General features: G+C 38.2%; 1 protein-coding gene across 36 annotated transcripts in view; it reads right to left on the bottom strand.

The window, feature by feature from the left end:
* Positions 1-15099, bottom strand: part of EPB41 (erythrocyte membrane protein band 4.1) — a 111757-nt gene that overhangs the window by 20614 nt on the left and 76044 nt on the right. For 26 of the 36 annotated variants that reach the window (XM_079985942.1, XM_079985944.1, XM_079985945.1 and 23 more), the window contains one exon: positions 12949-13128. In XM_079985942.1, coding sequence (XP_079842068.1) covers positions 12949-13128 — 180 coding nt within the window. Of the gene's footprint in view, positions 1-1089; positions 4214-9614; positions 10936-11322; positions 11374-12948; positions 13129-15099 lie in introns of those variants that run through there. The other 10 variants (XM_079985935.1, XM_079985927.1, XM_079985939.1 and 7 more) reach the window with 7 other exon arrangements.

Here is a 15099-nt window from a genome sequence, read left to right on the forward strand (position 1 = left end):
TAATGATAAACAGTCTAAGGAACACTTATTTCCTTTAAAATAAGTTTTTTAGATTTTTGCCCTGGTATCTGCAAATGCACATGCACACTCCAAGTACATGCACAAAAAAGGTGAGCTTAAAAAAAACCCTTACTTGTTTCAAAATTAACCAGACAACTATATCTCATTTAGCACTTCTTTCTGTATTTATATGCAAGCAAAAGAACTGTACTGTACTTAAGATTGCAATCCTATATATACGTGAGAAAAAGGGATACTGAACTCCATAGATTTACTCAGGTCCAAATCAAATGGGGGAATAATATTGAGGAGGGGAGCAGCTATTCCGGGCAGATTAGGGGGGTGGCAAACAGCATCATACCCTCCACCTTTCTCCCTGCCAAGCCCTCAGTAGGCAGCAGGAACTGTGCTTTTGTATGGGAACTACTCACTATCAAGCAATAGGAAATGCCTGGTCAGGGCATTGCATGTTAGGTAATTTGATAACGGGCATGAACAGCCACAGCACAGGGAAGCTGAGCTTGCTTCCCACTCTCATTCAAAACTGTTAGCTTGTTTCCTGGAAATCCTATTGAACGATGACCATCTTTAGCTGCAAGAGTAAAAAGCTATGGATGGATCTTCCCTCCTATCAAGACTAGGGCCTCACTGCTAATGTGAAGTGGATTATTTTAATTATTTATTTATTTTAAAGTGCATCTAATTATTTTAGGGAGGTGCAGAGGGTGGAAAGCAGTCAGAAGAAAGGATGGTAAAGTGCCCTCTCTTCATGCTGTACAGTCATACATTGTATCCCGAACGCCTTGGCTCCCAAACAAATCGGCTCCCGAACGATCGAAACCCAGAAGTGAGTGTTCCGGTTTTTGAACGATTTTCAAAAGTCAAATGGAAGCTTCCTGCAGCCAATCAGAAACTGGGCTTTGGTTTCCAAACATTTTGGAAGTCGAACGGATTCCGTTTGACTTCCAAGGTACAACTGGATATGGTAATGTAATGTATCACGATTTCCTTCACCCTTCACCTCTTTCCTGTCATCTATTCATACTCTGGTTGCCTTCCTGCCCTGTTCTTTACGTCTTCCCTTCTTTCCTTTCTCTCAATTTGTTTCTTTCCTTCCACCACCTTTTTCTCCTTCACTGGGATGCAGGTGGCGCTGTGGTCTAAACCACTGAGCCTCTTGGGCTTGCTGATCATAAAGTTGGCGGTTCAAATCCACATGACAGGCTGAGCTCCTGTTGCTCTGCCCCAGCTCCTGCCAACCTAGTACTTCGGAAGCACGCCATTACAAGTAGATAAATAGGTACCACTGTGGTGGGTAGGTAAATGGCGTTTCCATGCGCTTGGTTTGAATAAGATGTTTTTCTGCAGCATATGTAAGTGTGTGTTACAAACAGGAGAAAGGGCACCAAGCCACATTCAGGCATCTGCTCAGCTCCCATCAAGGCCGTCAGTTTGTTAACTGTAGGATTGGCCTTTTCTTGGTTGTGTGTTTTAGGAAGTGCTACCTGCGTTTTTTGGTGTGTTTTATTTGTTTGGCCAGGGTGGGGGGAAGGTGTAAGTACTTTGTGGCTTTAAAATGTGCCCCTGGGCCCATATATTGCCTCCCTACAACCCATAAATGATATGAAGAAATGGTGATTGGGCATAGTTGCAAACATTATCATATTTCCTCATTGCTTGTATTTCAAATTTCGTACCTATCTGCACCTTAAGAAATCTCCCATTTTATGTCCTGCTCCCTTTTATAAATAAAATCTAGATGACTAAGGCTATCTTTTCCCTAGGCTTCCCTCACTTAAACATCACTGAATGATAAATAATTATAGTAGCTCAAAAGAGGTTATTCACAATCAGGGAGAAGCGGGTGGCAGTGGAGACTCCCCCCCCCCCAAGGCAAAATTTCTACATCTGGAACTGGATTTACTTATCTATATTTATAAACAGCTTTATACCCCTCAAGACACCTTACAATAGTATGCCATTTAAAAATAAGTAACATATATAGCACCTAATTTTAGTATCTTAAAATGGTGGGTTATAACCTAGTTATATGTCAGTCACTGAGCAGAAAAATCATCCACCATGAAGTTGTTTAATACAAGTATTTTGGGAGCTGACCATTTTATGCTAAAAATCTTATCAATCAAATACTCAACATGATCCTACACAGGGCTGTAAATTTTGATGCACAGCCCTTTGCTTACACTGCAGTTGTTAAAGCAGGATCCTATGTAAGGCAGAAACAGATCCATTCATTTGGCTCCAAAAACCCCTTCCATCTTCCTTGCTACAAAGTTTAGCAAATATGTGTCAGTGCTCAAAGGATGGCCTTTTCTCATAGCACTCGGGGTGCTGTGCTAAGTGTACAGATGGGTCTAACCCTAATTTTACCCTTCCAGCTCCACTACAGCTTTTTCACAGGGTTTGTTCCACAGGGCCAAACCAACCGCTGAGAGCTCTATGCCTGAATCCAGCGCCTGATATTTTTAAGAGCCAGAAATCAGACTTAGTGAATTTGAACAAACTTTGCTCAATGGGATAGACAATTGTCTGCATTAGGAATAACTTGCTAAATGTCTGGGAGATTAGGAAATCGTCTGCAAAAAATTGCAATTTTGATTGGGAATAATGATCAAAAAATACTCAAAAGGCATCTATAAAGCAAACATGTTTTCAACACACAATAGCTGCAAATGGTCAGCCACATGCAAATCAGAGGGGGTGGGAGAAGCATTGATAAGATCAGTTGGTGGGAACAACTTTTTCTTGCCACCCGATTGTACCACCAGCCAAAATTAGCTTCTTTGAGAGGGTGAATGCTTTTATCCACACACACACACACACGCGTACACACACACACACACTTTACACTTGGGATTCCCAAGATCTTAAGCCTAAGAAGCCCCTAAGAAGCTGCTGCTCAAGGGTGGATTCATTTGTATACATAAGAAAGCACTATTTATTTTATTTATTTATTAAATTTATATACCGCCCTATACCCGTAGATCTCAGGGTGGTTCACAACATAAAATTACAATATAAAAAAGAAAAATAGCCTGGCTCAGAAGAGTTAGAGATTAGTCACAGGGAAAGAGGTTTCCTTCTTATGCCCAGAGCCTCAATCCAGAACTCCCAAGGTTCTAAGGGATCACACAAATATCAGCTACACCTGAGCAGCTAGCCATATCTGTGACAGCAACTTGTTTATTTTGGTGCATGAACTGAAATATCTGATCTTACCAAGCTTCTCCCTACTATACCCACTTTTAAAAAGGTATTAAAAAAACTAAATCAAAACCCAAATGCACTGATTTTTTAGGTGCCAAGGCACAACTTTCATCAAGTAGATGGATAGCCTCCAAAGAAATCAGACCATTTGTTTTTGACACGTTGGCATAAGATACTGCAGCAGTTTTGCTAAAGCCACATATACATATATAATTTACCAGGGGCAAAAAAGACACAAGATGCAGTGTTCCCTGAATTTCTTTGTAAGCCAAAGCCTGTGGGGAGTTGAATAATGCCAACTGATTGCTATATTACATGTGGTGATCCAGAAGCTCACTGTGCCTAACAGAGCTCTGATGCACTTCTTCATTGACTGATATTCCCATGTGCGTGTCACCACAGTGTGTGATACAATTGTTGACATTGCAGCAAATGGAGAAGGCCATTATTGGTGGGCTTTTGGATCAGGTACAGTATACATAAAGGTAGCACCAGAATAAAATAAAATAAAAATCAAGTAGGGGATAAACTAATATTGCTTAGTGCAAAAGCAGCAAGGATTGGTCCTGCTTTGTTATTTACTTACACTTGTAATTTCTGCCTTGCCCAACTACATGCATTTAAATTATGCCAAAATCTTAGATCTCCCCAGTAACAATTTCTAAAATAGTGCAGCTGCTCAAGTATGCATTACTGTCATAAAATCCTCACAGGCATAAGATGATGCATCCTGAATATATATAAAAAATTACTATAAAAAATTATGTAGAAATTGTAACCAGCTGATCCAATAAGAATTTCATGCTGTGTAGCAATAGTATTAGGTTATCCCCTATATTGAAAGTCTGTGCAGAAGACAACACATCAAAAAGTGCTGAAAAATGTGCATTTAGCAATTAAGTAGGGGTTAACTTTATAATGTACCACACTCACCAGTTAGAATTCCATAGACCAACATCCAATCTCAACAGGGCTGTCAAAAGTACTTGAGCAAGAAGTATTATGAAGCAGAAAATAGAAATCCCTAATTTAGCATAACTGTTCAATTGTCCATTCTTACAGAAGAAGAAGGGTAACACTTTCAAGCAAAACTACCATTAATTTTTAACTGCAATTTGTATATCTGGATATATTAGGCAGATATTAAAATTGTTAACAAACTGACTACCACCAGAGATGGATTTGTTTCTGAAAAGTGACCAGTCAATAAAACAAAGGAATAGCTAATTCCAATTTGAATTAAAAATAAGCAAAATCATAACTGCATTTTAAATAGGAGTCTGCTGCCATGGATTAAAGTTACTCTTTTCAAAGACAACAACACTAAAGCTATCACAATTTTACTTTTCAAGGTGCTGAACAATTTAGAAGAAAAGTTATTAGCAAAAGTTATTTAAATAACCAATCCTCTCCAAAACAGAACAAAATTGTGTAATACACACACACACACACACACACAAACACACATGATGAAAGACTATATGTTCTATGAATCTACACTTTATGACATCACAAAATGCTCATTTCATGCATTGCTTTCTTCCTTTGTAGAGGAATAGGTATTTACAATAATAACTTCATAATTTGCATTTGTAAATATATTACAAGAACTCAGGAGTAAAGTTCAAAGGAGTAATTATGTTCCAGTGTTGCTTCAGAAGGTTATTTAAGGTCTCAGTTAAAAAGTGCTCCATTTAAATGGGAGTTCTGTGCTGTCTCCAGAAATCCAATCGGCACCACATGAGTAATGTCACTTCCCACATTGCTCACATTAAGAATCACTTTCAGTTTTCCGCAATATATGAAGGAAGAAAATTACTTCGAAACAGGGTAAAGACTCATAGGAAAAAGAATAAATAAATATCCTCTAGCAGGTTATTTGCTTCTAAAATTTCATATCGTTTCATAATTAGTGTCAAAGCCTTCTACTATTGTAGTTTCTTAAAGCCAAAAAGGAGGCTAATGAAATCAGCATGGCAATCTCTTGCCTGACAAAATCATGCAAAAGCTAAACAGCAATGAATTTACATAACACTAAACTGAGAATGAGAAATATATATATGCTCATCACAACACAGACAACGCTGTGACATATTGAAATCATGACAAAATAATAATTCACCTGGATGTTATGGGAATCTCATGGATATCACTGAAAACAGCATCCCCAGTGTATTCTCTTCTCCCCAATAGTAACATAAAATGTGCAATGCAAATATCAATGAGGTTTTCATGTTCCCACAAGTGGCTGCCCAGTGAAGAGGAGCAGGGAAAGTGAGCTCAATAATATAATCATCACACATTTTATTATACAATATGCTACGGGGGGGGGGGGGGGGAGCGGAGAGAAGAGGGCAGCTGCTGCCGAGTCTCCAGTATCACCTAGCGTAGTGTCACCCTAAGAAAAGGCATTGCCTTTTACTAGTCAAGGTCCAACAAAATTATGAGAAGAATGGCTTCCATAAACTGATAAACCTCTGGATGGCACTTATGTAAAATTACGAATGTAGGCAAAATCTGAAATACATTTTGCCAAATTTGAGCACACTTGAAGTGAGCACACCCTTTTTACATGGGAAAAGTCTTGTTTGTATGTATTCACCATAAGCAGATATGTCTGCTACTCACTGGTCAATTATGTAAATACATAGCAAACTATACAAATGAGCTTTTTCCACTCTCTGTGACTTTCTGCAGAATTTATTTTTGCCTTCCTTAGGTGTTTCATTTTTTAATGCAGTGTAGTATAAAGTTATAGTATGCTGTTTAATGCAATATAGTACGAATATTCAAAGGGAGTCAAACTGGCTTAGTGGTCTAACTTACACAGTGGAAACCACTGAAATGATATCTCTTTTAATAATCCCTTAGCACTCTCCAAGATTTAGTGAGTGAAAGATTCAGCTGTAGTTTTGCAAGGGAAAGCAGAATATATATGCATAAACCAGTTTCCAAGGTTCTACTCTAGTGTCACATAAAAAAGTGAACCAACGGTTGGCTATACAGATGAAGGAGCTGGGTCATGCAGGCCTACTTAGTGATTCTATAAGGCAAAGTACATAGACTGCAATCTGAAATCTAGTTAAGGAGGACAAAATCTGAATCCCGGTCCCTCAAGTCCAGGATCATCAATCAAATGGAGCCTATGACGCTGATCCTGATAAAGATCTGGCTCACAGAGCCAAAAGGGTTTTCCATTTCTGACTTAGGGAGAAGAGCAACCAAATTCAGAACAGCTTTCCCAAAACAGTTGAAAATATCCTACATAATTATCTCCATCATGTCTGGATTAAGCTTTAGTTTATTTACCTTCATCTAATCCATTATAGAGCACAAACATGGTTTCAGCACTTCCACTGCATACTAATGGCCTCTCGCTTCAAATCCCCAGATGTTCTTACTCCAGTGTTTCAGGTCTAGATAGCGCAGTTGCTTAGAGCATAGCGCTGGTAACACAAAGGTTGCAGATTCAATCGCCATATGGGACAGCTGCATATCCCTGCATTGCAGGGGGTTGGACTAAATCACTGCTGTGATCAGAATAAACAGATAGTCTATTTAAAAAGATACCATGGTCAATGAAAGCTATGAAACCTGCCAAGAATTAGCAGTTGCAATCCCTCATTCTTCTCCATTTTTTAGGGTGACCTTTCCATGTCAAATTCAGTAAAGATACCAGATTGCAACAGATGTGGAGAATGTGTAATCCAAGAATAACTTTAGTTTCATGTCCACCACCTATTTGAGCACCTTACATAAGAGAAGAACAGTCACTGGCTGATAGTCTTTAAGACCTCTCCTCCCTGGAAAATGTTGTAAGCCAGAAGGGTCAAGAGTCATGCAAACCAGTGGTAGAATGCACTTCTCTGATAGCCGTATTGCTCAGGCCTCAACAACTGAAATTCATCTGATAAAACTGGTCCAGAGCTTCTAACATTTCTGCATGAGCAGCAGAACTAAAGGCATCCACACAGGTTATAATAGTAGGGAGAATGTGTTTATGAATGATTGTGTCAAACACTAATGCACACCCCACATAGGGGGTCATCTTTGCATCCCAAGGCCACTCAGGAATCCATCCAGATTCATCAGCTACTGACTGATATTAAATGATAATTCCTCTATCAGAAAAAAATCAAGTTACATTGATGGGGGAGAAATCAGGAAACAAAAATTTCCCACCAGTTTATTTCATGGTCTCTTTTCAACATTTACTCCTGCCTCCAAGTCTTACTGCTCACAAATTCTGCAGCTAAGATCTCGTGGCACCCAGGTTTCATGGCAAGATTATCAATCCCAGTTTCATTCCTGCATCTACCCTTCTTACCCCTCCTCAATATTTTGCATACTTCTGTACAGAATTCGATAGAGATCACAAAGGCAGATATTCTGAAACTGTTTTACAGTACCAGCTCCTATGGGAGACAGCCTTCCATTTATGTTCTCTACCTTACAAACTGCATTTTCCAAGATAAATAGGAGGGGAGGAAAACACTCTATAACAAACTATAAGGAAGAATAGATTTTTCAACTATAAAAATAATGCAGTATGTGTTATAGTCAGGGCTCAGCAGGAGATGATTGCAGTGAATGAAAGTGTTGAAGTATTTGCATTGGTAAATTACACAGCTGAAAAGTGACCAAAGTGCTCTTTATCTTTCTACAGAGCATTCCAAGATGACCTACATTAACTAGCAGAATGGCTCAAGCAAAATTCCTGAACATTATTATTATGGGTAAGCCATCTGTCAGTGGCTAAACATCTTTTCCCCCAGCAATGTTTCAGGAAACAGATGTTTATCTACATCGCTAAGAGTACACAATACATTACAGGAGAATTTGTAATTCAATATCTTCACAAACATACACACACACACAAACACACACAGCGTTTTCTTTCCTTACATTTGTCTGTGCATATGCACATACACAAACATGATTTTCCAAAGTCATATTCTATTCATCTAAAATAATATTCACAATGTGTAATCAGTGGAATGCAAATTGAATCTGATCTGTTAATAAGTAGCTTGCCCAATATATGAAACCAACTGTCCCATAAGCCTTCCTTCTAGTAGCTCAGCCTAGCTGACTAACATAACTCAGCTCTCAAATGATTTATGAAATTCTCAGCATATTCTCTGGGTAAAAGACCCCTTCACCTGTCAGCGCAAGTGATTAGCCAAAACCTTTTATGTTTTTATGCTTTAAAAATGAGATAAAGAAGGTAGATATCAAATAGCTAGCCAGACATTTACATGTCTGTTAAGAGTCAAGCAACATGCAAAGGTTTAAACAAACAGACTTTTACCATCTGAACATATGCCTATTACACTGTTAGATCAACTTAACTGAAATCAACACTATGAACATCAACATGCACAAAACATGGCACACACTTATAAACATGTTACTTCCATACAGATAACTGTTACAGTGAAAGTGAAACACAGTTCAGTAAGTATGATACAGAAAAGAGATAAAGCAACAGAAAGACATAGGAAGAACTGGACTTGGAAAACAGCAAAGATTACAGTTTTTAAGCATCACTTCTAATAAATGATTGGTTTTCTACCACCTTAAATGCACCACAAACAGAAACCAGAAGTTACAATCTTTTCATCTACGGAAGAGTCATACAGGCAAGATAAATAACCATAGGTGCGTATTGGTGTATTGTTTTATACACAAGGCAGATAGAGAAAGAATATGCCACCCTCACTTCCAATTTCAGGCAGAGAATGATGCAAGTTCCCTTCATTTTCTACCCAAGCAGCATCTGGCATCCTAACTCACTCCATGCAGTCATACTGATACTCAAGACACAATTCCAAAACAAACGTCTTTAAGATTGAAGTGTCAGGAGTCTTTAGTAGTTAGGTGTGAAATTCGTTTCAATTTATATTAAATGAATTAATCCAATTCTCTGCAGTTTACTACACAGACACACACCTCCGCATTCTTCCTGAAGAGCTTTGTTTAATTACAGGTGGCAGTTATAGGCTTATCTTGCTCTCTTAGAATAGGACTTTTAATAAAATCATCTTAACAATGAACATAAAACAGTTCTTGAAATTAATTGCTGCTTGGTTTTTTTAAAAAATTCTCAAATGTTTTGCAGGATATGGAGGAGATCTTTTAGGGAAATCATCATATTTTTTCCTTTCAACAACCTGCTGAACTCAAAGACCAAAACCAAAAACACATAACTGACTACATTCATGGTTAAAACCCCGACATAGTTTGAGCTTAAAAGGACTGCCAAAACCTTCATATTTGTCATATTGCAGCTTGCAGGATTATCCACTGTGTCTCTTCCAAGTATGCCAAACTGTATTCTGAACAGTGTTGGTGCAAATGTGTGTGCATGCGCACTTTTTTTAAAAAAAAATAAGAGTTTCAAAAGACTCCCTGGAAGATTGAACTAGAGACAGAAGGGTTAATATGGAAAGAGGCATGGCAGCTTCACCCAAGAGTTGAAGAGCTTTATAGTCTTGATGATATTTCACAGAAGCCCTCCATTTCCAAAATCACAGAAAAACCAGCCACCACACAGTCAGTGCAAGGACCACCAAAAAAGACATCATAAAGGGAATGCGTGGAGAAGGAAAAGCTCTAGAGTATAGGCGGCATGTTTTGAGTGATTTCTGCTCTTCAGGAATTTGAATAGAAATCTTTGCCTGGATTTCTTCATTTGTTTGTTCGGGCAAAGTTCCCTCAGTAGCTGTCTCTTGCTTTTTATTATTATCTTCATCCTGCACTAACAGAGGACGTTCCAGTGTCTGCTTTCATGGTAGAAGATCAAGAAAGACAGAGAGATGAACAAAATGACAGGTGGAAAGTGCTCAAAAATGATACTCGGGGATGTGCAAGGACAGAAGTCAGAGAAATTGACATGAAGTTAACTAAAGTGTGCTCTGCTGCTGCATTCAATACATTCCTCCACTAATCCTGTACATTGGGACCAGACTATAGGGACAAATACGAAGTGCTTTCTAAGTGGGTAAATTATTCCTAAGTTGATAATAGTTTTCAGTGGAGAAACCCATTTAATGTTAACTCCACCCATGTGCTAAAATACATCTTTCAGCATTAAACTGTAGAAATATTTGCAAAACAATAATCTTGTTGAATTACAAAGAGAAACACTGTTGTACAAAACGTTGGTCATAACTTCCTATGCTACACTGATCTTCAGAATGGCATTAATTATTTGATACTTAATTTGTAGTGCAAATATAATTGAATTCTGTCAAAGATATTGCCATGGAAGATAGTATCAAAAGTTCCACTTCAAAATTATATTGTGGTTAAAGTGCAAAGTGTTCAGTCACTTGAAAAATCAATAAGCTGGAATATTATTTTTTTAATGTTACAATTACAAAGAATGGAGTTACTCCACATTGATTTCATCTGTGTCACCAGTGTGTAAAGAATGTAACACAATACAAAGCTATATTGCAGTTGTATATGAAAACTAAGTGTAAGCTAGAAAACAGGGGATTTCTTTGTTTTGGTCTGTTCAAAACATATTCTATACATTTATTTTTGTTATGTATGGCAAATGAAAGCAGCTATCTAGGAAAGGAAAAAATTAGCTCTCAGCTCTCTCAGCTGAGTCAATCTTCTTTGCTCAGCCTGATATTTGGGGACATTGTCTTTGCACACCCCTAAGTGATGGGTATCAGGGAGAAAGTAGCTGGGGGGCTGGGCAGCAAAAAAAATGATAATGATACAGAATGCAAGAGAGTTTAAAGAAAAACAGGAAAAGAGAGGAAGACAACATAAAAAGAACAGGGTACAGTTAAACTTTCATAATTGCTCTCTCTCTCTAAATATATGGCAACATATTCATGCAACTTTTTCAATCAGCCATGCGCTGAAAAAAAGCAACTAAAAGCTGCAAAAGCTTGCAGCAGTGCAAATCCTTTTTAAAAGTGTTAGAACAGGAGGCTGTGAGAGATGAAACTATTTAAAAAGGCAGCCAAAAGAAAATGCCACTCAGCAGCTGCTGTTGAGGGTTTTGGTTTTGCTCAGTGCCATTACAACAGCAAAAGTCTGCTTCAGAAGCACATATCAAAACAGCAGCTTTACCTCTGGCCCACCAACCTGTCTCTCATAGGACTGAAATGTGGCTTGCTTGACCTGGACATGCACAAAGTATGGAAAGTTCAGTTGTTTTGTGATGTAGAATAATAATAATAGTAATAATAATAATATCACAGCCCCACTGTACAGATTACCAAGATTACTGCAACAATAAAAAGGTAGCCTTCCTTCCACATAAGACATCTACAGACAAGATGTAGTTGTCTGCAGGTGACTCTTATTACAATTGTTAATTACAATTCTTGAAAAGTCCACCAGTCTAATGTTTGATCCCTATATGGGCCATCTGCATATTCTAGAATTGCAGGAGGTTTTACTCGATGGCCCTTGGAGTTACTTCCAACTCTACAATTCTATGATCATTTGCACAGTTCATGGAAGACAAACTTGGGAAATGAATAAGCATTCTCAAACATTGCCCTCAAGTCACAATAACCACTGTTGTAGGGGGGAATGTATCAACAATTCAATCTGCACATATCCAGCTCTTACAAAAGCAATACTTACAACGTCTACTTCAACATAGCATAAACTTTGCTTTAATCAGAACTCCCAGCCAAATATTTAAAGTTTTGTGTGCTGTTTCACTATCATCAACAAGGATCAATCCATTCATATTTTTATCTTTCAATGTAAACGTAATTGTAATCAGCTGAAAAATACCCTCTCATCTCCTCATTAAACAAATACCAAACTGTAATTTCTGGACATTCTAAGTTTACTCAATATTTAAAATGCCAGGTGCCTTGAATATTAAATTAGAAGAAGTATTTGTTCAAACTGAACTAAACATTTAATCTAAGCCAGTGCTACGTAACATTGCATTCAGGTTACTGGGTTGGATCCAAAGAACCAGGAGCTGAAGGAACATAGCTGCTGTTCCACAATGCTTGCATGGGGGACCACAATGAGCAGGTTCTATAGCGGTTCTCATTCTGCTTCTGTTTGTGCAAGAAACTGCATACATTCTTGTACAAGAAGAAGAATGTTGCTGAATTTAGAAAGACTTTTTCTCATGTAACATAATAGCATGAAGCACAAAGCAAGTCCTTTTGCAAGTGAAAATCACTTTCTGCACATGGAAGAACATCTTTGGATCCAAGCCACTGAAACTACAGTTTTACTGCAAAGGTTGGTAGTAATGTCAAAAACAAATTCAACTACTACTTTTTTTTCTAAGTTAACACAGAACCACTAGCTGATTATTATTCAGAGAGCCCAACAGTTACCCTTTTATGAAAGTAAAAGACTGAGACATACATATATACATGGGTCTTGCTCACTAAATGTGTTATAACGAAAAAGACCTTACAGTATGACTTTTCAGCCCCTTGACTTCAGCAGTAGTCTCACAAGATTTGAAAAAGAATTACTTCAGGCAAAGTGGTTTGAAAGCTATGACAAAAAACTGTCAGCTAAGATGTGAAAACAATTCTCACTCAATATACAGAACAGGAATCAGTAACAAAAATATAAATATTGTTGCATTGCCTTTGGTTTATTCCACCCACCTCCCCATCCTGCATTGTACTTCCCTGGAGAACAAAAAGCTGGTTTTGTTAAGAGCAAATCCAAGCAAATCACCAGTTCCATGCTATGTAAAGTACTCACTCCTTCTACTCCTGTGGGGATCTGTCCATTGATGTTAAGGGTCCTGAAGGGAGAATGAGTTGAGAGGCGCTTGTCCCATTCACTTGGCCGTGGCTCAGGGACAGATTCCATAAAGTTCTTCTTCAGTTCGCTAATGCTAGCATGATGCTTCTTTATCCCCTCTTGAGGTTTATCTAGATCCTATCATTTAAGAGAAAGAAGCCAAAAAACAAACCAGCGAAAAATTTATTAAACATGCATTTACCACCTTCACACTATCAAATTCACTGCACTAGGCGGCTCAGTCTCCATTAGCTCTACTCACAATCTGAACTAAACACACATTGGGAATATCACTTTTTCTTCTTTCCCCAAAAATAAAAGGATATAATTTTATAATGAGTTATAGGTGTCCCCCAGTGAATCATTTAAGTAGTTTTCAGTTTGAAATCTTACCTAGATTAACAAATAAACTCAGAACTATTAATTGAACACTGTCTCTCCACACCCTCGCAATGTTGAATTACTTTTAAATAAAAGTAACTATAAATCCCCAATGCACGATAAATAATGTTAGCTTCTTTAAGGCTGCAATTCTGTTACCAACTTACCTGGGAGTAAGTCCCATTGAAATCAATGGGATTTACTTCTGTGTAGACATATATAGGATTGCGCTGTAAGAAGCTGGCTCTAGTATCTGTTTCTATGATATACTGTACTACTGAGCTTCACAAAAGCAACTTATGCATAGTCTTTTTTGCAAAGCATTAGCATACATTGGTTTAAGCAATGCAAGAAAAAATAATTTGGGAAGGGTGCCAGAGGTTACACAAAAATCAATTAAGTCACTGGCAAACCTAAATTCAAAAAATTATGTTACTTCCCCCTTGCACTTTCCACAGTAGTGTGATTGATTTGATTTATCATACGTAGAAGGGGAGGGAAAGACAGGGCAGTATATGTGGCAATTTTCCATGTGCAGGAAGCATTTTGCTCTGAAAGATGAACTGAGACCTTGTAACCTGGTGTAGGACATATGACTGGCCTAGTTCCTCCTTGCAAGTTAAGGGCTGAAAGAATTCAAGAACTTGAGAGTGTTCTGGCTTGCACTCTGAACACTTTCTATTATGGCTTCTAGATTTGCCCTCTGTTGTAATCACATATGAGAACTTTCCAGATAGCGTAACAGCCATCCAAGCCACTTATTAATATAGAAGAGAATTCAGACTGCCCCAAGAAAAGTGTGAATCATTAGGGCTGTATCCAACTAAGTTCTATTCGGAGTAAACTAATTCAAATAACAGTGGTACCTTGGTTTAAGAACAGCTTAGTTTTTGAACAACTTGGATTAAGAACGCTGCAAACCCGGAAGTAGGTGTTTTGGTTTCTGAACTTTGCCTTGGAGTAAGAACATGTTTCGCTTCCTGTAGAGTGTGTTCCATTTGTAAATTGAGTCCCCCGCTGCTATGGGAAAGCACGCCTTGGTTTAAGAATGGACTTCCGGAACGGATTAAGTTCGTAAACCAAGGTACCACTGTAATGGATCCAAGTTAGACTTGGAACAGGAGTGCAGTAAACACTCCCAGATAGGTATTTTGTGTTGTTGTCCTTTAGACTGTATTTTTGCTTTGGGAACTGTTGGGACTCCTCAAGCTCCTCTTGTTTCAGGAAAAATTTCCAAGGCTGGGTCATAAGACCCCTGAAGTGATCCAACCAGAAGGAAGGCTATACCATGTAAAATGGCTCATAAAAATAGACATATTTCTACTTAATAGCAATATCCATTAAATTCAATTTGTGCCAGTGATCTAGTATTCAATACTTAAAGGTTCCCAGATTTTTCAAAGACCTGGAATAGCTCAGCTGGTAAAGCATGAGATTCTTAAAATCGGGGCCATGGGTTTGAGCCCCATGTTGGGGAAAATATTCCTTCATTGCAGGGGAGTTGGACTCGATGACCCTTGTGATCCCTTCCAACTCTACAAAACTATGATTCTATGAATTCTTAAACATAAAATACTGGGAAAATTTAATGGACACCAACCAGGGTGGGCCCTTGAACAATCTGGGACATAATTAGGCTAAACCACTGAGTAAGAAGATGTCAACAAGATTCGGGCTGCAATCCTACACATGCTTTCCTGGGAGTAAGTCCCATTGAATACAGCATGA

Source organism: Podarcis cretensis (genome assembly GCF_951804945.1).
Source record: "Podarcis cretensis genome assembly, chromosome: 8".
Lineage (NCBI taxonomy): Eukaryota > Metazoa > Chordata > Lepidosauria > Squamata > Lacertidae > Podarcis > Podarcis cretensis.